We start from the raw sequence: 25569 nt of genomic DNA on the forward strand, positions 1-25569 counted from the left end.
TTTAACTCTCGCGGCGGGTTCGAAGCGTTTTCCATCATGTAACCTTTTTCTAAAATGTAACTACTCTTTTCTTCTTTTTCTTGTAAAGTTACCTATTGGGATAGAGAGTGCTAACCCTCTCGAGCTCCCACTCACATTTGTTTTGAGGTGAACTTATTTTCTCAAACTTTTCTTCGTTTATGTAATGTAAAGTGTTCTTCTCTAAGTCACCTCTGTAGTATGGGATTATTCCTTGCGTTAGTGGCCCAGAGCCAGATTAGGTTTTAAAAGCAAAGTGTATTAGGAGTGCAAGTTCGCCTCCTCTCAAGTTGTATTTTAGAGGTCATGTATTAATCTTTTCTCACCTAATAGACCTCAGTAGGTTGGGTATTTTACCCCTGTGTATATGTCCTTTGAGGACAACTTGAAAGTTGAGTTTGGTGTGGCCTGGGAGAGGCTTAACTTTAAGAGCGAGTGGCTCTTTTCTAAAACTGAGAGTTGTATGCCTCGAGGAGGCTTTGCTGTGTAATTTGGAGCAAGGGCTCCAGGGTTTGAGTGGGGTCTTCTGCCCCTTTTTTTGAAATTGGTATATCGTAAAGTTGAGCTAGTTGCTCAAGAATTGTGTTTTCAGGGCTCGAAGCCCAAATTCTTTAATCCCTGTAATTGTACATTTCAAGTTGTATTTCGGCTACTAAGTACCTGTTCTATTTGTTGTTACCTAATTTTGAAAAGAAAATATAACCTTGTTAAATTTTAAAATTTAATTTCTCTTTAGTAGCTTGAGACCTATTCACCACCCAGCACCTTCTTTCATGCTTAACTACCACAAAAACTCGGTAACAATTATTATTATTATTATTATTATTATTATTATTATTATTATTATTATTATTATTATTATTATTATTATTATTTTTGTTATTATTATTATTATTATTATTATTATTATTATTATTATTATTATTATTATTATTATTATTATTATTATTATTATTATTATTGGTCAGCATTGAAAGACGCCTTTTCCACGTTGTGGGCGTGAATTTATTCGCACCATTTCATCTACTAGATGCGATACTAGATGAAATAAAAAACATACGCCTCAACCCAGGATCGACGCCTCGACCTCCTGCATGCTAACCCAAAACTCTGTCCACTGCACCAACTGTACAGCACGACTAATATGTGCTGACAGAGGTAGTTACCCTACACGTGGTTACAGTGTTGCCAGATTGCCACTCTTCAACGTCGTTTTTCTGCCGGATATACTCGCAGGACGCAATTTTGCGAGAGACATTTTTTAATTGCTGCAATGTAAGGAGTCGCGCTGCAACGCCCGAGTGCGCGAATTTCAGTTCACTCTATATATATATGCCATTCATTTGTATATTAGCATTAAGTATCTACGAGTAGTAGCAAATACTGAACTAGAACCGATGACCATTGCTAGTGAATAGGGAACATGCATGATCCGGGGTTTTAATTAAAAATATGCTAATCTGGTTCAAAATTTCATGCAGAATTCAAAAATGTGATCAGAATGTACAAATAATAACTCCAAACGTGATAAAAATCTACGAAAATGTCACGTCACGCAAGCACGCGATCTCATTGGTCTGACGTCATCGTACAGGTTGACTGAATTAGCAGACGAAGTAACACATAGTGTGCTGTGAGAAGCAGGATACACTTCGCGTATTTCTACTTTGCGTTAGTGTCTAGTATGGTTAAATTCGAGGTCTATACATTGGATAATAATCTGAGTGGTATATTTTAGACTTAAAATGAATCCTGCACAGACAGTGAGGCAGAAAACTTATAAATGGTGTAGAGTTCCGATGTGCAATAGCACATCGCATACCATACCAAACAAATTGTTTATAAATGTTCCAAAGACGCTAAAACTAGGGAGAAATGGATTTTGGCGAGCCGGAGAAATGCTGGTGATATATCGGAAAAGTCTACAGTTTATTTTTTTTGAAGATTTTTAACGTAAGATGAACTTGTTTGAATTTTCAAATCACTTTTCCATGTCAGCTGTTCTAGTGGTACAACTTTAAATTTTAATGTATGATGCTTTATTTAAGTGCTTCAATTACATCTTGGAATATGAAAGTAAAAAACAGTGCATTAAATAATGCTGATTATTAAAGTATTCTCCAAACCTAACCTATGTTTTGGGTGATCCATGTCAAGATAATAAATCAAAGGGGTTATGAACCATTTTGACAGCTCTAATTCTACCAATATATCTTGGCATGGGACAGTTATATATGTCTTTATTGAAGAGCTTAATTGGTAAAGAAATTTAGGCTATATCTAAATACTCTATAATGTAACAAAGAATAGGCGTGTACATCATGAAAGGAAACAACGTGAATTTAACAAATGTATAACTCTACACAAAACCAATGCTTGTCTGTTGGGGTCTTATAAGTTAACAATACTCAATTATAATAATTATCATAATATTAATGAAATAAATAACATAATTGCACACAGGTGAAAATAGTGATGTAGGTGTTTAAAATATTATCCAACTTAGCCTAAGTTTTAGGTTATACAAGCCAAGTCAATAAACCGAAGGGTAAAAATACCGCGCGAGTTGGCCGTGCGGTTAGGAGCGCGCAGCTGTGAGCTCGCATCCTGGAGATAGTGGGTTTTGAACCCCACTGCCGGCAGCCCTGAAGATGATTTTCCGTGTTTCCCATTTTCACACCAGGCAAGTGCTGAGGCTGTACCTAAGGCCACGGCCGCTTTGTTCCCATTCCTAGGCCTCTCCTGTCCCATCGTCGCCATAAGACCTATATGTGACGGTGTAACGTAAAAAAAAAAAAAAAAAAGTAAAAGTCACAGCACCCAAAGACATTCCTGTATTGAGCGACTAAAATGTCACCGGGACACTTTTCTTTCCTGATATGCTCAGCTTGTTAAAAGCCAAATGTAATTAATGTTATTGGCTTCACGCCCCGCTAACTACTTCTACGATTTTCGGAGACGCCGATGTGCAGGAATTTAGTCCTGCAGGAGTTCTTTTACGTGCCAGTAAATCTACCGACACGAGGCTGACGTATTTGAGCACCTTCAACTACCACCGGACTGAACCAGGATCGAACCTGCCAAGTTGGGGTCCGAAAGCCAGCACCTCAACAGTCTGAACCACTCAGCCCGACTTGTGAAAACTAGATGAAGTCATATTTATCTTTATCATGTTTAACTTTTTCCCTCCACAAAGATATTTAATTCTCTTTCATGGGCCCTGGAAGTGGGTAGGCCAGTTGTCCCAACCATAATTATATATTTTTTGGGGAATGATAGATTATAGCCCTATAGTACTATGCTCTTTCTTTCCTTCTTTCTTTCTGTCTTTCTTTCTTTCTTTCTTAATCAGTGTATCCTTCAGGGTTGGTTTTCTCTCGGACTCAGCGAGGGATTTCACCTCTACCACTTCAAGGGCAGTGTCCTGGAACGTGAGACTTTGAGTATGGGATGGAACTGGTGAGGAGGGCCATTACCTCGCCCAGGCGGCCTCACCTGTTATGCTCAACAGGGGCCTTGTTGGAGGATGGGAGGATAGGAAGGGATAGACAAGGAAGAGGGAAGGAAACGGCCGTGGCCTTAGGTGCCTGGAGGAGAAGTAGGAAAATACGAAAAACCACTTCGAGGATGGCTGAGTTGGGATTCGAAACCCTTCTACTCAGTTGACCTCCCGAGGCTGAGTAGACCCCGTTCCAGTCCTCGTACTATTTGTTTTCAACTTTCATGGCAGAGCCGGGAATCGAAACCGGGCCTCCGGGAGTGGCACACATTAACCACTACACCACAGAAGCGGACTAGTACTATAATGCTACCTATATGTTTATGTTAGTGCTGAAATCCGATTTCTTACTTTACTAATGCTGAAAGCCCGAAAATGTAATGTTCTTCTTTAATAGGGGAATCAGTCTAGAAGGAAATGTTGAAAGTGATGTGATATCTATCCAGGTTCGTTGTTATCCTAATACTATGGGTTACAGTACATTGCACGTATATAAAAGACGCCACTTACAAACTTGCTTGTTATCCGCGAATTTCTTCGGCCACAAAAGTCACATTTTTCAAGAATGATGACATCTACACATGGTAGATTGTCTGACTGTGCTGTTTCGAACCTTTCTTCTGTCATTTCGAAGTTATTCGCGATCGTGAATAATAAACAATCTGCTTTTAGCAACGGCTGATGCACAACGGCTGATAGAGCTCCATGCGGTACTGGATCGTGACGTCACAGCGCGCCGCTTACGTCAGAGGCCGTTTCACTCGCCTTGCGGAAAGGCACTATTAAATATTTTTTTAATGGTAGAAAACAAGGCAACATACCACAATGTAATACGTTTACGTACTATTTCATTGGTGTACTTTTCAAAAAAAAAATTTTTGAAAATGATGCATGTTCCCAATTGCCGTCGCATTGATCCATGCGGATTTACGGCGATGATGAGGGAAGCAAGGGCTGGAACTGGGAAGTCAGCAACCATGGCCTTAAAGTACAGCCTCACCATTGGTTTGAAAATGGGAAACCACGGATGAGCAGCTTTAAGGCTGCTGATAAATGGGTTTGAACACTTAATCATCCGAATGCAAGGTAATACTGGCTAGACGGCCAGAACCGCAGAGCTAACTTCCTCGGTAACAGGTTGACAATACCAACTACTTGAGATACGTGTTCTCCCAGGAGAGTAATAGTCTACAGTAAGCGAAATAGAACGTAGGTGTAGCAAAGCTAATGCAGTGAGCATACAGTTGAGATTAATGGTTTTCTATGATCAATTAAACGAGTTCTCAGACGATCTCGGCTGAAAGCTGAAAGCTGAATGGACTCATGATACCTATTCATGTACTGGAAGTAATAGACATGAAGTTAGTGAGAATGATTCCAAGGTAAAAACAGGTCAAAACAATGGCAGTAGGGTACATACAGTGAGGAGATGGTAAGTTAGCAGTGAACTCCATGAATTAACGCGTGCGTATAAACCACATTAGGTTGTATGGACACACGGTATGGATGGAGGAGGATAAGTTACCTAGGAGCATGATGGACCTATTATAGAGGATAAGAGAAACAGAGGGAGACCAAGATGACGATGGTCAGACGTATTGCAGTTTCTGGTGATATATAGATATGCGGTGTGGTATTCAATAAGGCCACGGAGGTAATTTGAAACGGACAATCGACGACCAAAGATGGAAAAGGGTGAAAGTGCCAGAAACTGGCAGTAAAGGCCAATAATAGAGTTCCCGAGCACAATGGCACATTCATCCTTCTCTACGTACCAAAGACGACCAGGAAGTAATGATTACCTACGGCCTTCGAAGTGCAAGTATACTACATCCAAACATTTTATATAATTACATAACAATATTTTGCTTCCCAAAATTTCATATCTTTAATTAAGTCGCCCCTTCCCCAACAAACTCAGCTGGGCACATTGGACTGTGGCTCTACCTGCTGAACTTCCTACCAACTAAACTAATGACCTCAGGCACATGCTCAAGTTGCCACTATACGCGGCATGGCTAATACATCCCTTATTTAAAAAAACACACATTTTTCGTATTTCGGCACTTTTACCCATTTCCATTTTTTGTCCTTAATTGTGAAGACGAATAGTTAATTCGCAGAGGCTTGCAGAATGAACACCGAGAGGCATTTTACTCAGTAATGTAGATTAATTATGTAAGTTATATATTTATACATTTATTTGTCGTATTTTACGATCTTTTAAAAATTTTGCCGTCAACTAAAGATTATTAATTCATTTCGTGTGGCTATTTCTAGCCGAGTGCACCCCTTGTAATGCAGACCCTCCAATGAGGGTGAGCGGCATCTGCCTTGTGTAGGTAACTGCGTGTTATTGTGGTGAAGGATAGTGTTATGTGTGGTGTGTGAGTTGCAGGGATTCAGGGGTCAGCACAAATACCCAGCCCCCGAGCCACTGGAATTAACCAATGTAGGTTAAATTCCCCGAACCGGCCAGGAATCGAACCCAGGACCCTCTGAACCGAAGGCAGTACGCTGACCATTCAGTCAACGAGTCGGACAGTCAAGTAAGATTAACAAAAGCATAGAACTAATGCCACTTAAAATCACTATGGAATTATATAACTTGAGACTGTATCTAGGAGTTGAGGTGGAAAAGTGGTGATCGGTTCTTCTGAAAGGTCGTGGATTACATTCTCCGCCAGGAAGTTGAGAAATTTAGAAAAGAAACTTCCCCTTCTGGAGAAGCTAGGTAATTCCTGGCAGCGAAAGTGACCAGGCATGAGGCTAACGACTCTATCGCACTCAACCCGGAGGTTACGAGTATATTCTACTTGTGCACGGCCCTAATGGTCGGTGCAGAGATTGTTTGGCGTGGCTACGACTAAAACTGATAATAATTATCATCGTGAAAGAAAACTCTACGCCTAGAAAGCAGCAAAACATAACAGCATGAAAGTAATTAGGAATGAAATACATTTCATCCTGATTAATAGACGATGTCGAAATTCAATTAAGACACTACAGACATATCTCCGTGCAGACGTATGATGAGAAACTTAATCCGTTGATAGTAAAATCACAATTAAGCTCAAGAAATTACCACAACAAAGGCAGGAAATAATACACATCTCTCATTTACGGAACCCAAGGTTCAAAGAACAATGTAGAGATCAAATTAGATGAAGATCTTGCTAAAACCGAGAATACTGCTTGAGGATTTCAACGAGAAGAATAATCACTCGAAAGATACGTTTCTTTATACAATGGAATAAAGCTACACATTTAAAAATAAGTGTGGAAGACCGAAGGAATCATTGAGTTAATAATAGAAAAGGTTGTATAAAATCAGGCATAAGTATATGTTCAGAAGCGTACAAAAAACAAACGTACATACGTGCACAGGAGCTTATTTGCAGAAGTAAATAGAAAAATATGAATAATATGTGCAAATGTAGGACAACTAACACCAAAATAGAGTGAGGTGGCCACGCAGATAGGGTCGCATAGCTATGAGCTTCTATTCGGGAAATGGTAGCAGCCCTGAATATGGATTTCCGTGGTTTCCCATTTTCACACCGGGAAAATGCTGGGGTTGTGCCTTAAGGCTAAGGTCACTCCTTTCCCATTCCTAACCCTTTCCCATCCTTGCGTTGTGGAAAACCTTAGATACGTTAGTGCGACGTTAAAAACCACGAGCACTTACAGATCCTAGTCCTGATCAAGTAAGAGTTAAAATTCTAAAATTTACTGAACAGACACAACTACGACTATTAGTGGAGTTTAAAAAACTTCCTCTATAACACAAGAGTAATTTATAATGCGTGGTTGCAATCTGTTTTTATTACTTTGCCAAGAAGAAATGGATACAAATACTATGACAAACGAACAGTTCGTCACATTAGTCACGTACCATCAGCCAGTGAATTTACAGAGAGCTGTAACAAGATATCTAACTCAATCTAGAGAACAAGGTAGGCTTTTCTTGTTTCCTTTACATGCTAGCAAAGAGAAAAATCGAAGTTAACCAACCAATGGACTTTTACTTTTTCAGTTAAAAAGTGTCCCTCGACGAAGATCGTCGTGATCGTTCTTCCTCTTGAAAAGAGAATGATCTAAATATGAATGATAGGCCAAACGCGCATGACAAATTCTTTATACGCTGAAAAAGAAAATATCTTGTATGGGCATGAGATCGGAAACATTTTATTTCCGTGTTATAACTTATTTACTTGGATAAATAGTTAACGTGCTGGCCTTTAGCCACAGAGGTCCCGGTTTCGATTCCCGGCAAAGTCGGGAATGTTATCCATCATTAGTTAATTCCGCTGGCACGGGGGCTGGGTGTATGTGTCGTCTTCATCATCATTGCATCCTCACCACGATGCGCAGGTCGTCATATCAAAGGACTTGCACTTGGCGATCCGAAGTCCTCGGCACCTCCCGACACTAAAAGCCATACGCCATTTCCATTTTTAACTTATTTTCTACAACTCTACATAGTACATTAATAATGGAAACCACATAGTAACAGTACGTACACATACTGAAAAACCACTCGAAACACTTTCCTACATGAAATGTTCGGTAGCATTGGCGCATATATCAGACCGCCGTCGCATTGAATCGCGGGTACGCTGATGTATCAGTGGTAACGTTTCGTTTAAGAAAGAGCTTCATGAGGTATTCTGGTGTATTCTATTATTTTGTGTTTCCCATTATTAATATATTACGTAGAGTTGTAGAAAATGAATTCTATCATGGAAATAACGCGTTTTTGGACACATGTCCACATGAAATCTTTTCTTTTTCTACATACGAGGAATTTATCCTGAAAGTTTGGCCGTATATTATTGTTACACTCTGTATGGTCAACCAGACAAATGCAAATCTACTTCACTTTACATAATCTGAAAGATTACCTTTCATTTCAAGCCCTCTCCATAGCTCTCTTCGGAAGTCTGAGCTTCTGGCGTTCCAGAGGCTCTTTACTAGGATATATTGTCAACATGATGAATCTTGAAGATGGTTTACGCCTGGTTTTTCACATGATTTCCAATGTCCCGTTTTAGTATATTTTTTAATTTGAACTCTTGCGTGTTTTATTTTTTAATTTCACTATTGCAAAGTAAGAGCCTCCATGGCTCTGGCGGCAGCGCGTCGGCCTCTCACCGCTGAGTTCCGTGGTTCAAATCCCGGTCACTCCATGTGACATTTGTGCTGGACAAAGTGGAGGCGGGACAGGTTTTTCTCCGGGTACTCCGGTTTTCTCTGTCATACTTCATTCCAGCAACACTCTCCAATATCATTTCATTTCATCTGTCATTCATTAATCATCGCCCCAGGGGAGTGCGACAGGCTTCGACAGCCGGCACAATTCCTATCCTCGCCGCTAGATGGGGACTTCATTCATTCCATTCCTGACCCGGTCGAATGACTGGAAACAGGCTGTGGATTTTCATTGATTGAAAAGTAAATTTGTGCCCTCGTCCGGCGGTGGAGAAGCTTTTTCCAGGCGTCCCCACTGGAGGCGAGCTGCAAGTACCATTTTAACCACATACCAGCCCTCCTGCTATTCTTAAATCCCCTGCGGTACCGGGAATTGTTCCAGGACTTCTGAGGACAGGAGATAATTGTGCTAACGGTTATGCCACGGATGTGGATAATATTGAAGTGAAAATTCCTCATGTTTCTGTAATTCTTCAATACTCCTGGAAGCCGTGTAGGTCTTTTCAGGCCTGTTTACCAACAATATTGTTTAAGCTCTTCGATAACAGTGTTTTAACCCAGTGTGAAATTGGATAGTACTGCCATTCGATCATACGGATTCACTGTATATCTACTTTCTTTATAGGCACCCTGCTGTCAGTCCACTCTCCAGGACGTGTAAGTCCCTGGTTTCAACTCACATCCAACCTGAGAACCAGTCAGCTGGTGTTGCATTATAGACTCACATCTGACGCCAAGCTGCATCAGAATTCATGGTCACTGGTTCAACCCCACGTTACTGCGGTGTCTCCAGAACAACGAAAAGGTATGTATTTATCTATTCAACTGCCTTATTAACTTCGATTGTATGTCATTTTAATATGAATTGACCTGTAGTACAGCTTTATATTAGTTACTTTAGTTACGTAGATTCAGTTGTTGACTCGGCTTAACAATAGTTCAGTAGATGTCTCTGAAATGAAGGGCGGTGTCTCTGGACATGCAAAGTGTCGTTAACGAGGTTTAATTACAAACACACATCATTATACTGTACCAACACTAATTAAGAAATATAATAATTAAAATATGTTTTTCTTCTCTAATCTCTCGCGCACATTCTGGTACGGTCGCAGGTACGATATGTCATATAGTTCTGAACTTCCTAGTGTAATGCTCGGGTGCCCTTCCTCGATGGATATACTGTATCACGTATCTCTGAGGAGGTGTGGTGGGTTTTGTATGGCGTTTTGTATTAATTTGTGTTTTTTCTATATGTTTTACGTCACAACAACCCAGATAGGTGTTACGGTGACGATGGGAGCGGACAGGGCTAGGACTGGGACGGAAGCGAATTTTGTCTTAATTGAGGTGCACCCATAGCATTTGCCTGGAATTATAATGAGAACTCACGAGAAACCGTCTTCAGGGCTGAGGACGATGGGATTCAAACCCTCCATCTCCCGAATGTAAGCCCAGAGCTACGCCCTCGAACCGCGTAGCCAAGTCGTTTGCTTTGTGTATAAATGAAGAAGACGGGAAGAAACCAACACGACGTACTTGGATGGAGGGTTAGAAATTATAACAATCGATGAAAATGAAGAACCATTGGGCATGAAGGGTCCTAAGTGACCCATTCATGCAGAACGAAAAGAAGAGTTGTATGTTACAGCAAACACAAAGTGTTAATGAACTACAGGATAATCAGATATGGCTAAAATCCCGGCTGGCTGGGAAGAGGTCGCGAGAACCTCTTAACCAAAGGTTGCTAAGCCTACCAATCACTCAAGGAGCCAGTCTGCTTAAGGGAAGTTGGGACTCTTAACAACAGAAAATTTTGTCACTTTTATTTTTCATCTCACCGAGAAATGTCCAATTTTCTGACTAAACTGGAGTATCCATTATTATAAAACTCGTTCCTGAAAAAAGTTCTTGATTTTATTTTTTAGTTAAAATGACCCCTTTTTTACATGTACCCATTGAACCTAAGCATTTCCAAACACAGGTGACGGAGGAAACTTTCGTCTTCTTCTTCTTTCCTGGAGTTTTTCCAATTATCTAGGATCATCACTAATCTGAATTTTGCACAGTTTTAAAGTCGGATGTTCTTCTGACCCAACCCTATGTGAAGTGATGTATTCACTATTGTGTATTTCTGTGGTGATTTGTAGTGCCATGTGTTCTATATAAATGAACATTTGTATTAAGACGCTCACAAACACTCAGTCCCTGAGTGAGTGGAGTTAACCTAAGACGGTTAATGTCCTGCACCCGTATGAGAATCGAAACCGCAATTCAATTAAAAAAATCCGGGTAAACGCCAAATGTGTCAGCATAAATCATTTACATGCCGACACAATACGACGTGGAGTGCCGAATGGATTTTCCACGATCTTGAAATTCGGAGTTTGACCCCCTACCCCTGATCAACTATTTTCTGGAAACATCTTCGTTGTTTATATTGGTAGTAATGTCATTAATGCCTAGAGCGAGATGCATGATTTGTAAATCAATGCTTCTTGGTATGAGTATACGTACTGCATTACTTGGATGACAATTATTTGCATTTGAATGTTTATGTATTATGTACCTTTATCTCTTAAACTGTAGAATAAGTAATGTAGAAATGTACATCTGAATCAAAGCTGCATCAAATATTTCTCACTTCTTGAATTAGATATCGTTTCATAATACTTTTCCCTCTCAAAAATTATTGTAATTGGATTCAAATCATGTAACATTTTAAAAACGGAAAATTCATTTCATTCTGGTTCAGTATACTCACACATATTTAATAATAATAATAATCAAAATATTATTTGCCTACGTCCTACTAATTACTTTTACTGTTTTCGGAGATGCAGAGGTGCCGGAATTTAGTCCTGCAGGACTTATTTTACGTGCCAGTACGTCTACTGACACGAGGCTAACGTATATGAGTACCTTCAAATACCACCGAACTGAGCCAGGATCGAACATGCCAAGTTAGGGTCAGAAGGCCAGCGCCTCAACCGTCTGAGCCACTCAGCCCGACCTCAAATATTTTAAAAGTGTATCTGAGAAGAGTGTAGAGGAATAAGGGCACAGATTTAGCATGTGTGAGAAAACACAACTTTGTGCGGATTCAATTGCAGTATCATTCGGCTGTCATTCTCCAGGTCACGATGTTGGCATGCAAAATATCTCTGGTGACACAGTCTCTGGAACGGTAGTTGAGTTACATCGTCGTTATATTTCCACCAAAGAAGTCCCGTTCAAATCCTAGAGATTAAATGAAGTTCTGAAGTTCTAATTCGACGAGAAACTGTCCCATTGGAATAAAAGTCACGCGTAACTACAGTGTTATTTGCTTCCCTCCTGTGCTTCAAAAATCTGAGATTCTCAGAGGTAATACAGATGTTATGATCTCTGCCTAATTTTCGATATTTCATCAGGCAAATAATTTAGAGGTAAGTAAGAAGTGAAGTATTTGATACTACGTATAAACTGATGCCGTGTCTCCCCTTCTCGCAAGACCTTGTGCAATCTGCTCATTAATAATGTGTAATAATTAACCGTCAGTTAGAGCACTGTGTGACATATAAATTGACACATTCCCGGACGGACATACCAGATTGCTAGTGAGGCACGCGCACCGTTACTGGCGCGCTTAATCAAATTTTGTCCCCACAAACACACACATATTTGCACGCTCCCTCCAAACATCGTTTCCTGTACAGTTTCACAATGAGCTCACGCACGACAAGCTCTGATGAAGGCTTTGCATGTGTAGCTGAGCGAAATTAGCACGGGACAAAAAAATAAAAAACAAGAACTCTTTTAAAAAAGCAGAGGTGACAGTTTTCAGATTTCAGGGGAGCATGAAAGTGAAACACTTCCGTTATTGTGTCGAGTCCTAACATGATTAAGCTAAAGGAATCACTCTTTCATTATTCTCGTTGCTAGATGAGAGTATAGTAGTAAGTTACGCTCTACGATTTAAGTATGAAGGCAAAGCTAAGTAATAGAGTTCCAAGCCTCGGAGGACTTCAGAGGTTACACTAAACGCGATTAACCCTAAACCCACTATATACAGAGTGAAGCGAAATTCGCGCACTCGGTCGTCGCAACGCGACTCCTCAAATGCCAGCAATAAAAAAATGTATCTCACAAAAGTTCGTCCTGCGAGTATATCCGGGAGAAAAAGGTCTTTGAAGAGTGGCAATCTGGCAACACTGTAACCACATGTAGGGTAACTACCTCTGTCAGCACTTACTAGTCGTCCTGTACAGTTGCTGCAGTGGATATAGTTTTGGGTTAGCATGCAGGTGGTCGGGGATTCGATCCTGAGTTGAGGCGCGTTTTTATTTGCTAATTTCCATCGGACATAACATTCTGTAACAAAGGAAGATACCGTTTCTTAGGTCACATGTACCCTACATTTACAAAATTTAGTAACGCTGAAACCGGGCGAGTTGGCCGTGCGCGTAGAGGCGCGCGGCTGTGAGCTTGCATCCAGGAGATAGTAGGTTCGAATCCCACTATCGGCAGCCCTGAAAATGGTTTTCCGTGGTTTCCCATTTTCACACCAGGAAAATGCTGGGGCTGTACCTTAATTAAGGCCACGGCCGCTTCCTTCCAACTCCTAGGCCTTTCCTGTCCCATCGTTGCCATAAGACCTATCTGTGTCGGTGCGACGTAAAGCCCCTAGCAAAAAAAAAAAAAAAGTAACGCTGAACACGTTGTAACGCATCTAGTAGATGAAGTGGTGCGAAGAAATTCACGCCCACGACGTGGGAAGGGCGTCTTTCAAAGCTCACCATTGAAAACGAATGTTCGTCCATTTCTAGGATCGTAGTATGTAAGTGCAAATTGATTCTAGAGAACCCGCTGCAATCGCTGTTGACGATTAAGATGTCAAATACCATATCACCTGGACTACATTTACGAAATAAAAAACATACGCCTCAATCCAGGATCGACCCCTTGACCTCCTGCATGTTAACCCAAAACTCTATCCACTGCTCCAACTGTACTAAACGTCTTGTAAGTGCTGACAGTGGTAGTTACCCTACATGTGGTTACAGTGTTGCCAGATTGACACTTTTCAACGACCTTTTTCTCCCGGATATACTCGCAGGACGAACTTTTGTGAGAGACATTTTTTTATTGCTGGCATGTGAGGAGACACGCTGCGACGCCCGAGTGCGTGAATTTCGCTTCACCCTGTATAGCCACACATGATAATAGATAATCAACTGACTTGCCAACTTGGCGTCAGTTTGAATGGACTGATTTCCTTCTACACTGGAGCATACAGCAGAGTTCTATTATTGATCACGTCATTTGTTAATTCATTTCTTGTTTTTCATTCATTCATCCACTGTCCTCCTCTTCTTTTGACGACTAAGCCTTCGAGCACCCAGTGAGTTCGAATCGAGTGCTGATCCGTCGATGTATCCGGTAGATTATCTTAAAGTATAATTTGGTCATCATTTCCACTCCTTATTTAGACTTTCATTGGTTGTTGTTCTCCTATCTCTCATAGTTATTCGTTAGATATAAACATGTGTTGAAAATTTGACGTCAAGAGTGATTCAAGAAGACTTGCGATTGATTGTAGTCTTACGAATAATTTTCCGGGCCTACGGTCAGTAAAGGTTACTGACTTTACATTACTATTGAAAAGTCGGAGTATGGTTTTCTTGATAACATCCGATTGCTCCATCACACAGGGTATAGTTGGAAAAAATGTTTCATTCGCTTCACGACTCTTAATCTCTATAAATAAAATTGTTTCTGTTTGTCTGTCTGTTTGTCTGTTCCACCATCACGTCGAAACGGCTGGATAGATCTCAACCAAACTTCATATTTAGGGTATACTCATCCCGGGGAAGGTTTTGATATGCATTTCATTTTAAAATCCTTGAATAGACGGGGGGTTTATAGGAAAACCAGAATGTTTTTTCCACCATCACGTCGAAACGGCTGGATAGATCTCAACCAAACTTCATATTTAGAGTATACTCATCCCGGGGAAGGTTTCAATATGCATATCATTTTAAAATATTTGAATCGACGGGGGGTTTATAGGAAAATCAGAATGGTTTTTCCACCATCACGTCGAAACGGCTGGATAGATCTCAACCAAACTTCGTATTTAGAGTATACTCATCCCGGGGAAGGTTTCGATATGCATATCATTTTAAAATCTTTGAATAGACGGGGGTTTATAGGAAAACCAGAATGTTTTTTCCACCATCACGTCGAAACGGCTTGATAGATCTCAACCAAACTTCATATTTAGAGTAAACTCATCACGAGGAAGGTTTCAATATGCATATCATTTTAAAATCCTTGAATAGACGGGGGGTTTATAGGAAAACCAGAATGGTTTTTCCACCATCACGTCGAAACGGCTGGATAGATCTCAGCCAAACTTCATATTTAGAGTATACTCATCCCGGGGAAGGTTCCGATATGCATATAATTTTAAAATGTTTGAATAGACGGGGTGTTTATAGGAAAACCACAGTGGTTTTCCTCCATTTTCTCTAATACTATTGATTTTCTGTAAACTTCGTTTACCGTACTTACCATGGCAACGTCTCTGACTGCATGCCAGTAGGGAAGTAACGTATTGCCATTTTCCTCATCATGCTTTTAAATTCGTGGTTGTTCCTTGGGTAGATGGCAAGAGAGGCGTCAATCGGCTCATCTGCGGCATATTGGCGGAATATCGTTGGAGGTTATAACCGCCCTCGAATAGATTAAGTAATAACACCATTAGTCATCTTCTTATTTGTTTACCTAAGAATCACTGGACCTAAATTTCTCCTATGTTACCGCTTTATTATATCCATAACTCACACTAGCATAATTTATTGAGGGGCATTTGATTTTCCAATACATTCACTTGGCATTTACATATTTGTCGTTATCCGGCTGTCCCCAGTTATAATCCATTTTCTATTAGTTTCAACATTCTTAACTGTATTATTTTCTTCCTTAATTACGCCGTATGTTCGTGAGTGCTAGAAACTACTGGATGCATTTCCACCAAGATTCGTATTTAGAATACACCTGTCCTTGATAGGTTTTAGGGCAAATATTGTATCTAAATCCCTGAACTGACTGGGGGTTTATACGAAACCGAAACAGTGATTTTGCACTTCCAAAAAATGTACACAACCAAACTTTATGGAAGTCTACCTACCTTGGTAGAAATTAATTTCTAAACCTTTTTTCTCATGTGCATCATTTCGATACGAGGATTAATAAGGGAGATATCATTAACGGACCGTTTTTCTGTACAAGTCCCATCGGACTTGACTCACGAGCGGGTGCGTGTAAAGCGTATTCCTTACAACTTGAAAACTACTGAAGACATTCGAACCAAAATTTATATTTAGCTTCCACCTGTCCAAAGGTAGGTTTTAAACGTAAATAACATTTCATGTTCCGGAATGGACTGGCGGTTTATAGGGAACACAAATGGTGATTTTACTCTTCCACAATATATACAGAACAAGACCAACCTGACTGGAAATCGACCAAACCTGATGAAATTCCACCTCTAAACCTTTTTTTTTCATGTGCATTTTTTCGTCAGGAGGATTAATAAGGGAGATATCATGAATTGTCACTTTTGCAGGTTAAGTCCAGCGGACATAGCCCAAAAGGTGTTTTACATGGAGCAGATTCCTTATCTATATAAATCAAATCGTAACGACTGTGTGCCTCTACACTGACTATTTTGGCGAAATTTTCGTAGGGGTAATAATGACCATCTGCATAATTTTTGGTTTAGTTTCCTGAAAGTCCTAATTTTTACCCGCCTCGCCCAAAATCCAGATTGCGGCATAATCTGCCAGAAGAATAAGAAGATAATTGAAGTTTGACAAAATTATACGTTTTAGCCTGTAACGAATGGAAAAATCCTATATCATTAAATTTTTCATTTTTTATCCCCGAGGAATATCGAAATATGCAGGCAATTTTAATGATGGTGCAGACCTTCGGAAATTCCTATCACATAACGGATTGCACAATCTCCGTTCAATTTGGAATGATCTACAACCTTGGTCTTATGACTTTTTGCCGTATCTGTATCCCTTTTACGTTTGATTTTTCTCTATTAATCGATGTTAAGTCAATTTGGAATTTTCACATGCATAATTCATACTTTCAGTTACTTATATGAAATACAGAATCATCAAACTCTTCACGAAAATTGGCCCATCCAGTAGCCATATGTGAGCCAAATGCTACGTATGTAGCTGTCACATTATTATCCGAAAAGTAATGTAATGCGAGATAATCTTACAAAACCTTTACCCTGTTCCAGGTTTCTAACTCAATCTGACCCAAGAATAGATGACATATCATGGGACCAGCTATTTAGGCCACTAAATCCGGCGTGTCTTATGGTATAATCCTTTGTCGATATGACGTACGTTTAGTAGCAGTTAATCTGTAAATGAAGGTCTTCAATATTGTAAACACGCATATACTTTCGTATGTCGTTCTATATATATTCACTGATGTCGATTTTTAGCGATCGAGAAAGGGTGGGTCTGCTATTGTAATCAGTACTCCCCACACCGACTTTGACTGGCAGTAGGAAAGGGTTCCTTCTCCAACTCCTGTGTAACTGTCATTAGTAAGGAAGGCCTACAATTGTAATGAATAGTTCCCTTCTCGATTTGACTTGCAGAAGGTAAGTGAGCATGCAGTTTTGTTTAAAACTCCCCTACCCGATTATGTTTGGCAGTAGGCAAGGGTGCCCGCCATTATAAAGAAATGTCTTCATCTAAAATGTGACTGGCATTAGGCATAGTGTCCTGCTATTTTGATGGAAACTCACCAACTTGGTGTGACTGGCAGTACGCTGGCTGGCAGTAGGAAAAGGGACCTGTCATTATAATGATAACTGCACAACTCAATTTCGAGTGATAGTAGGGTAAGTGCCTACCATTATAATAGAAACTCCTCAACTGTAATCTGTCTGGAAGTAGGAAAGGGGGGCTGCCATTTTAACGAAAACTCCCCAAATCGATTCTGTCCACGTTGTAGGCAATGGGGCCTGCAATTATAATGTAAACTTCCCAACTTGATTGTGAATGCCAGTAGGCAAGTGAGCCTGCCGTTATATCACAAATCCGTAACAAACACTTTACATTGGAAACAACGTACGGGGACCTCCCCATGCTCTTTCTCGGATAACGCTAAGAGGCATGCAATTTTTAAACAATCTTATTTACTGCACGTACACTATTTACTTCGATATTCGAATACAATGTAGAATACCGTAGCGAAGCACGGATACATTCGCTAGTATCTTCCTATATCTCTCTATTTGTGTGAGTGATGACAGTCCTTTCGTGATACAAAAGTTATTCCACCCGTTTGGGTATCAATTTAGATATCCTGATTTCTCTAGGACGTTGCACTTCTGTAGTCAAATGTTAACGTCAGCGATCCTAGTAGCGAACCAGAAAACTCCACCTAGATGAATGAAAGTTGGAATTTTGCTGGTTCGACGCCTAATAAGAAAAATAGACGTCTGTACACCCTGACGTAAAAAATGTTTTTTAAAGATATAGACATTCTGCTTTATCAAATTCAAGAAAACTGATTGAACATGCAGTTGATTCAGTTGTCAAGTGGATTTAGGCTTTTATCTTGTTTTATGGTGGTGTCTGTAGCATTTCTCTCAAATTTCTAGCAAGTGCGTACGTCGTCTTCTTGTGGTGGCATCATCATCAACGTGTGAGATGCACAAAACTTGCATCGGGGAGCAAGAGCGCGTGTTGAGTCCGTTGTCTCCCGCTCCGAGTTCACGTCCCCGCACTCATGCCGCTCGTAGTTGTCCATTGTTCTTTCACTCGCATTCCTCGTTGCGCTGTTTGTTTCTTTGTTTGTTTGTTTGTTTGTTCGCTTGCTTGCTTGCTTGTTTGTTTGTCTGTCTCTTTCTTGCTGTAACCTTCGCGCGTAAAAGTATGTTTCCCTAACGATACTCATGAAGCCTCGACTGTAAACAAATCTTTCTCATACAAACTTGAGACATCGGTTCGTGTAATACGCTGAAACTACAACACACCAACTGTTGAAACATTAGAGAGTGCAATATTTTAAAATATAAACACACGTTTCCCTTGTCGACTATTTTCTCCAATTAGAGTATCAGTATAAACAATGGGATCATTAGTTTTATTATTAATTTTGTTAGTTCTTCACTGTTGTTGACCGTAACTGTGAAATGTTTTGTGTCAAGATATTGACTGATAAGAAGTTGCTTTACTGCACGCCCTGTAGACAATGGCATTTGTTAGACTTGACTTATTTTCCCTTCAGGTTGAATTTTTATGTGCTTTAAAATTGAGTGCATAATATCATGTAATAAAATGGCTATCTGGATGAAATACCAGTAGCTACACTACCACACTGATCATGCCACCCTCACCCCGTACCAAGAAAATATTACTATGTTGTTTATTAATATCTTCCTCTCTCTCTCTCTCTCTCTCTCTCTCTCTCTCTCTCTCTATATATATATATATATATATATATATATATATATGTGTGTGTGTGTGTGTGTGTGTGTGTGTGTGTGTGTGCGTGTGTGTGTGTGTTTGTGTGTGTGTGCTGACAGTCCTTCCATGATACAAAAATTATTCCACCCGTTTGGGTGTCAATTTAGACATCCTGATTTCTCTAGGACGTTGTAATTCAACGAGTAACTAGATACTTCAGTCAATGTTAACGTCAGCGATCGTAGTAGCGAACCAAAAACTCCACGTAGACGGATTAAAGTTTTATAAGACGGATATAAACGAATTGGTATGGGAAACCGTATATTTGGAAAAAAATTCTTCATAATAACGTGACTTAATCGAATCAGGCTTTGCCTTGCCTCCGATTCCGTACATGTAAGAAAGTTAATGTATATTAAACTCGTGTGAAAACAACATAATACACACTCCACATCACATAACCTTGATTTCAGCATTGACGTAAACAAATAAAGTTCGATTTGATAATCGAGCCACATTGTACAAATGCACTTCCGTTGAAATACCATTGCTGATTTCCTGCGCAAGTACCTTTTGAATCTTATCAGAGTGGTAAATATACAATATTCGGGTTTGTTTGCATGGTATCCATATCGTATTCTTCCTGGCCTTATTACCCTTTTATGGGAGCCAGTACTTGCTAAGGATTTGGTATAGTTTTACATTCAGGTGCCGTTGACGAGCAAGTAGGGGAAGTGCATGACGTAGTATGTACTGAACGCCAGTGGCGCGAAGGTATAGCACATCTTTCTGGACAGGTTCGATTGCGACCCGATACGCGTGAACTCATGTGAGGTGACAGTAGTGCGATTCCGCCTTTATTCTCACACGACACGACGTTCAGGTCTAGTCGGTAAATGTTGCATTTACTATGAAAGGGAGTTCAGCACAGCGTAGGCCATCGACGCCACACGTTTCAAAACTTCCTGGGAAGCAGAGTATTTAATAGTTCAAGAAAATAACACAGCAAAATGTTTAATATTGTACCCGATGCATTTACTGGACGTATTAAAAATGGCGCCTACGGAAGGTAGAGGCCAGCCAAGGCAAAGAAATGTGTAATAGGGTATCGATATTGATGTATGCTAGAAGGCCATGACTAACTTAAACTTACCACTATGAAGGCGGTGTACAATGGTGTAGAATCGATAGAATTGTTTTTAAAAAAATAAGAAGGATCAAACAGATTATTATAAAAACTGACTTAAAAATTGACGTGGGAAGGACAAGATATCCCGAACATCGCTCTCAAAAATAAGCAAGATTTGCAATATCTAACGTGAAATTTTAAGCTGAGAGGACGGAAATATTGAACGAAACGAAGAGATAAACGCTGAAATACCGTAAAGAGGGAATAAAATCCAGAAGTTTTGAAAAGTCCGTCCAAATACTTAGACGCAAAGTCGTTTGGAAACAAGAAGTGGATTGAGACGTGAGAGCTCGAGGTTGAGCTATATTAAGTGGAAATAATAGCAAGGACAGCCTAAATAAAGAAGCAATCATTATAAAAAATATATTTATACTACGCAGAACCATGATGAATTCATATTTTCCAGAATCGACGAATATTGTCTACTGTGTTCCTGAACAGATGATGGCTTGCTAAATCGGCATAGACCAACCTGGAGGGAGATGTCATCCTAGCTGTTAAAACCACCCGACCCGTGTGGAAGAGGTCACTCTACTTGAGATACCAGTGGTGGAGATCCTGCCCAGTTCCCAATCCTAGGCCTGCGACCAGACCGAAGAGCAACTAAGGCCCGAGATATTGAATGGCGAGCTAAGTAATAGTATTAAGTAGTATAATTTCTTATGTAGAGTATTACCAGTATATGCAATAGATCTGAATAGCCTAAGCGTGAGATAATTAAGTGTGCAGTGAATATAAGAAAGTGCAGTGTGAAATATTTAAGACGATATCTCGTGACAGAATGGTAACGTGTTTACTACATTATCTTATCCAAGGATGAAGGAATACGATTTAAAATGTGACATAGTGTAACAGCTGTTTTCAAAGAATCCCGGTTAGTTAGAAAGATCCATAAGTGATGTAATACCAGTCAAACCCAGTTACGTCACAGAGGGATGCATGTTTGAATTGGTTAAGTTAAATTACCATACTCTTTACTGTGTGAATATATTGAAAGAATAGATACTGAATTTGGGGTTATATGTTGAATTGTATGACAAAATGCGTTTTGAGGAACGAATTCTGCGCTATTGAAGAGATACGTATCGTTGTGTTTAATTAATATTGGAGGTTAAACGTGATAATTATAGATGTTAAATGAATTACATATGGGTTGAATTGAAGGTTAATAATGAAATAATGGAAGTATATTTGGTATTTTAAATGATATATTGCATAGATTAACAGGGAGTGAAACGTATATGATATATATAATGTGCGATGTAGGAGCACATGTAAAGCGATTACGGAATATAAGTATGCCCCAGAGAGGAACTATAGCAAGGTATGGAAATAAAATTACGCATATTTTAATGAAGTGTGAAAGTGGTTTGACAATAATAACAACCGGTGATGGGTAAATGAATACATGATTGTATCATATTCTGAATGAATGGTAATTGCGTGGAAGATCAAACTTGTATGCAACTAGTATGATAATGTAGTGTTGAAATATCTTTATGTAGGCATTTGCACATCTATATATGAAAAATGCTTATTGGCTATGTGTATATTGAACTGGAATACGTTACATAAGAAATTATCTAGCTAGAGTAGGGAAATTATTTGAGATTTACGTAGGATATCATCGATGTTTTATTAATCTGAAATATTATTAGAGCGAATATTTAGTTAGGAGCCGTAATTTAAGTGGCAATCGGACCGAGAAACTTAGTGCGTCATTCAATATTTCATTTTCTTCACTGTAGTCTGCACCAACGAACTCAGATAATTTTCAATGTAACTTAGGTCACTGATATTTGTATTCAGGACACTTTATTCAAATTCAGTTCATTTCCGCGATAACTTGAACAATGTTATGGTTGTATTTTTGATGAGGGTGTATAATTAACACCGTGAGTGATGGAATAATTTATTGATATACCGAATTTTGACCGTGGTTTGAAGACTTTGATATAGTATATACTGAAGTGACCAGATGTAAATTTTAATAGGAAGATGAAACAAAGCAATAATTCATTTCAGGAATACGCGACCCAGAATGTTAAGATATGTAAACTTAGTTTAGGAGTAAGGCAGCGCTGACCTAGAATATTTGATTCAGTAATTAAAATATTTGTTTATTAGGTTGATAATTGGAAGATTATGAGCAATATTTGACATTAACCACTTCTTTCGCGAATCTTGATAGTTTAATAAATGTATTTCTTGATTAATTTTTATAGAATGGAATGAGTTTTCATTTATAATGGTAGTCAGTAGTTGTACTTAGTGAGTAAGGTTCTCGTTATGCGGATGTGTTTTTCGAAAGGTTGACTGATGTTTACGTTCGCAAAATCCACTACTGAGCGTTGAATTACGTAATTCTGAACCGCGTTTGATGCAGTTATTTTCTCTTTGAACACACGTTAAACCAAAACATAGAAAAATTAACAATTTTTCTGGAGGCATGAATACCCTGAGATATGTAACTGACTAGTTGGGAAAATACTGTGCTCACCCTGACCCGTAGGGTGCAATATGTAATAAAATATTTAATCACATTAAAAACAATATAAAAAGGTTTATAAGGTCACTTATGGCGATTTTGAGAGTAGGTTTTCACGATATTCAGGCATTAGAAAAGGATCGGCATGTGTTCGCTACGCCCTTCTCAGTGGATGTGCAAACTGTCAGACCAGAACTTGACTTACAGTGCCATACTCAAATGAAAGATAGATTTGCCAACACAAACAGTTTGACTGAATTTTACTGTATGTTCGTTTCCCACAGGAGAGATTTTCTGGATTGTACACATTTAATGCTCATATTGTAAGCATATTCGGGTCAACTTATTTATATGAAGAGATGCTTCCAGTTTTGTAAATCTAGACACAGAAGTACGCTCACCGATGATAACTTGAAATGTGTTTCGAGATTTGCCAATACACAAACAATAGTACCAAACATTGATACAATACTATTTAAACGAGCCCAAAGGTCCCGTGAAAGAGAGTACACCAGTGATATATTTCAGTTCGCGTGTTTAATTAGTTATCATAGTCATAAATGCCACACAAATATTGAAATGTGTGTTAATGAGAGTGCAAAGAATGTGTACAAATCACATAAATTGTATTTTCTTTCGGCAAATGTACATGACCCAAAGCTTCAATTCATCGTAAAAATGTATTTATTTAGGAAATATTGCACACTGCTGTATATTTCCTTTGGCAATGAATAGTTTTCTTGTCCTGTTTATACTCTGTAATCTGTGCCATGTTCGTCTCACATAATCCATGATCGAAATTATTATTATTATTATTATTATTATTATTATTATTATTATTATTATTATTATTATTATTATTATTATTATTATTATTATTATTATTATTATAGCTGTTGTCCATATGATACTATTTCCGAGCGGCAAGTACAGTGCGGCCATGGTATGCAACCCGCCTGTCCGCTGCTCTCTTGTCACGTGACAAACTGCCGTCCCGAGCGGAGCAAGTAACACTGGCTCTCTAGAGCAACTGCGTGATGACGTCTGTACTAGAGGGCGATGGCCAAGGAAAATTGAGTGAGATGCCGAACGTGCGCGTACGGTACTGCAGAGTTGTCTACATCACCCCCGAAGGGGGACACATACAGAGCTTGCCATAATTCGAAATTCATTTGTTAGTAAGTATATAAAGGCTGGTCGGAAATAACGTGAACCGCCTATATGATTGTCAGAAAGTTGGTCATGCTGACACACAATTTAAAAACGTGATTCGGTACCTCGGCGCCGTTTCATTTTATAAGCTGCTAAAGTTAGCCAATCAGATCGCTTCGCGGGTGAATTCAAATGGGCTTTGCGAAGAAGTTTGGCTAAATCGGCACGTGTCTTAGGACCGGCTTGAGAACACAAATGGAAGGAAAAAATCCGCCATGGGAGGGATGTGAACACGGGCCTCCGAACTGACAGGATCGTGCTATAGCAAGTACCGTACGGCACCGGCTGAAACCCACGATGTGTTTGTGTTGGATGATGATAGGTAGCTGCTAGGCGATCGGTAATTTACGGAAATGTGGGATGCGTACTTTGGATGTAGACTCGCATTGCAGCGCAAGGTTAGTCTGTGTCCACTTCGCCATCACTCATCCAGAGTTTGCTCCCGAGACCGCTGTGTTTTATAACGCCATCCATAAAATGGTACACAAGAACCTCATTTATCCGGCCCTCATTAATCCGGATCTCCGATTTATCCGGATCGAAAATAATAAACATTTATTTTTACTTGTAAAGTATCTCTTGTACGGGGTCGATTCTTCTTGAATATCTTTTCCGCCAAGAATAGTTAAGGACAGGAGGATGTACAAAGAAAGTCTACCGCGGTCTATCAAAGGTACCGTCCTTGCATTCGCCTGGAATTGAGAATGGGAAACCGTGGATTCTTCTGAGTTCCTTAACACGTTTGCACGCATTCCAGGATGCTCGGACGTAGATGTGAACGACTTAAATGACTGGTTTAAAAATGACAGTAATTCAGGCTACGGCATAATGACAGATGAATAAATTATTGCCTCTTGTTCCTCGGCAGGTAATGACGAGAATGATGATGAATTCGAAAATGAAAACGGCGCTCCATCAGAAGAAACAATGACTTATGGAGATGCAACAATGCAGCTGGACAAACCGATAGCCTATTTAGAATCCCAGACTGAAACCACACCGGCAGAACTGATGTTAGTAAAACGACTTCGTGATCGTGCTGCGCGCAAACGCTATACAAATGTAAAACAGAAGAAGCTCACACATTATTTTTGTGCATAAAACAGTTGTAAATATAGGATAAGTGTTCTTATATTATTTGTACAATTTAAAAACGTATTACAGTACAACTTATTATACAACATGTATTGTATTTGTTATTTAGTTTTTCCGGATTATCCGGATTATCCGGATTTTCCATAATCCGTATCAGTTCCGGTCCAACTTAATCCGGATAAACGAAGTTCTTGGGAACAAATATTAGATCTCTTTCGTGTTTCATAAAAATAATACACAGCGTTTTTGGGTTAATTTAGTGCTAAATGTGTTTATTCCTTTTTTCGAAAATTGTGATTTCATGTTTTAAATGTGCTTTTGGGGGTGTGGATTTGGTTAAAGGTTCGTTGAAATGCGAGTCCAAGTT

At 39.4% G+C, this 25569-nt stretch overlaps 1 protein-coding gene across 1 annotated transcript in view; it reads left to right on the plus strand.

Annotated features, from left to right (window-relative positions):
* Positions 1-25569, plus strand: part of LOC136863054 (thrombospondin-2) — an 87206-nt gene that overhangs the window by 38157 nt on the left and 23480 nt on the right. The window contains exon 3 of the mRNA XM_068226347.1: positions 9354-9533. Coding sequence (XP_068082448.1) covers positions 9354-9533 — 180 coding nt within the window. The remainder of the gene's footprint in view (positions 1-9353; positions 9534-25569) is intronic.

The sequence above is a fragment of the Anabrus simplex genome, chromosome 1 (assembly GCF_040414725.1).
Source record: "Anabrus simplex isolate iqAnaSimp1 chromosome 1, ASM4041472v1, whole genome shotgun sequence".
In the NCBI taxonomy this organism is placed as follows: Eukaryota; Metazoa; Arthropoda; class Insecta; order Orthoptera; family Tettigoniidae; genus Anabrus; species Anabrus simplex.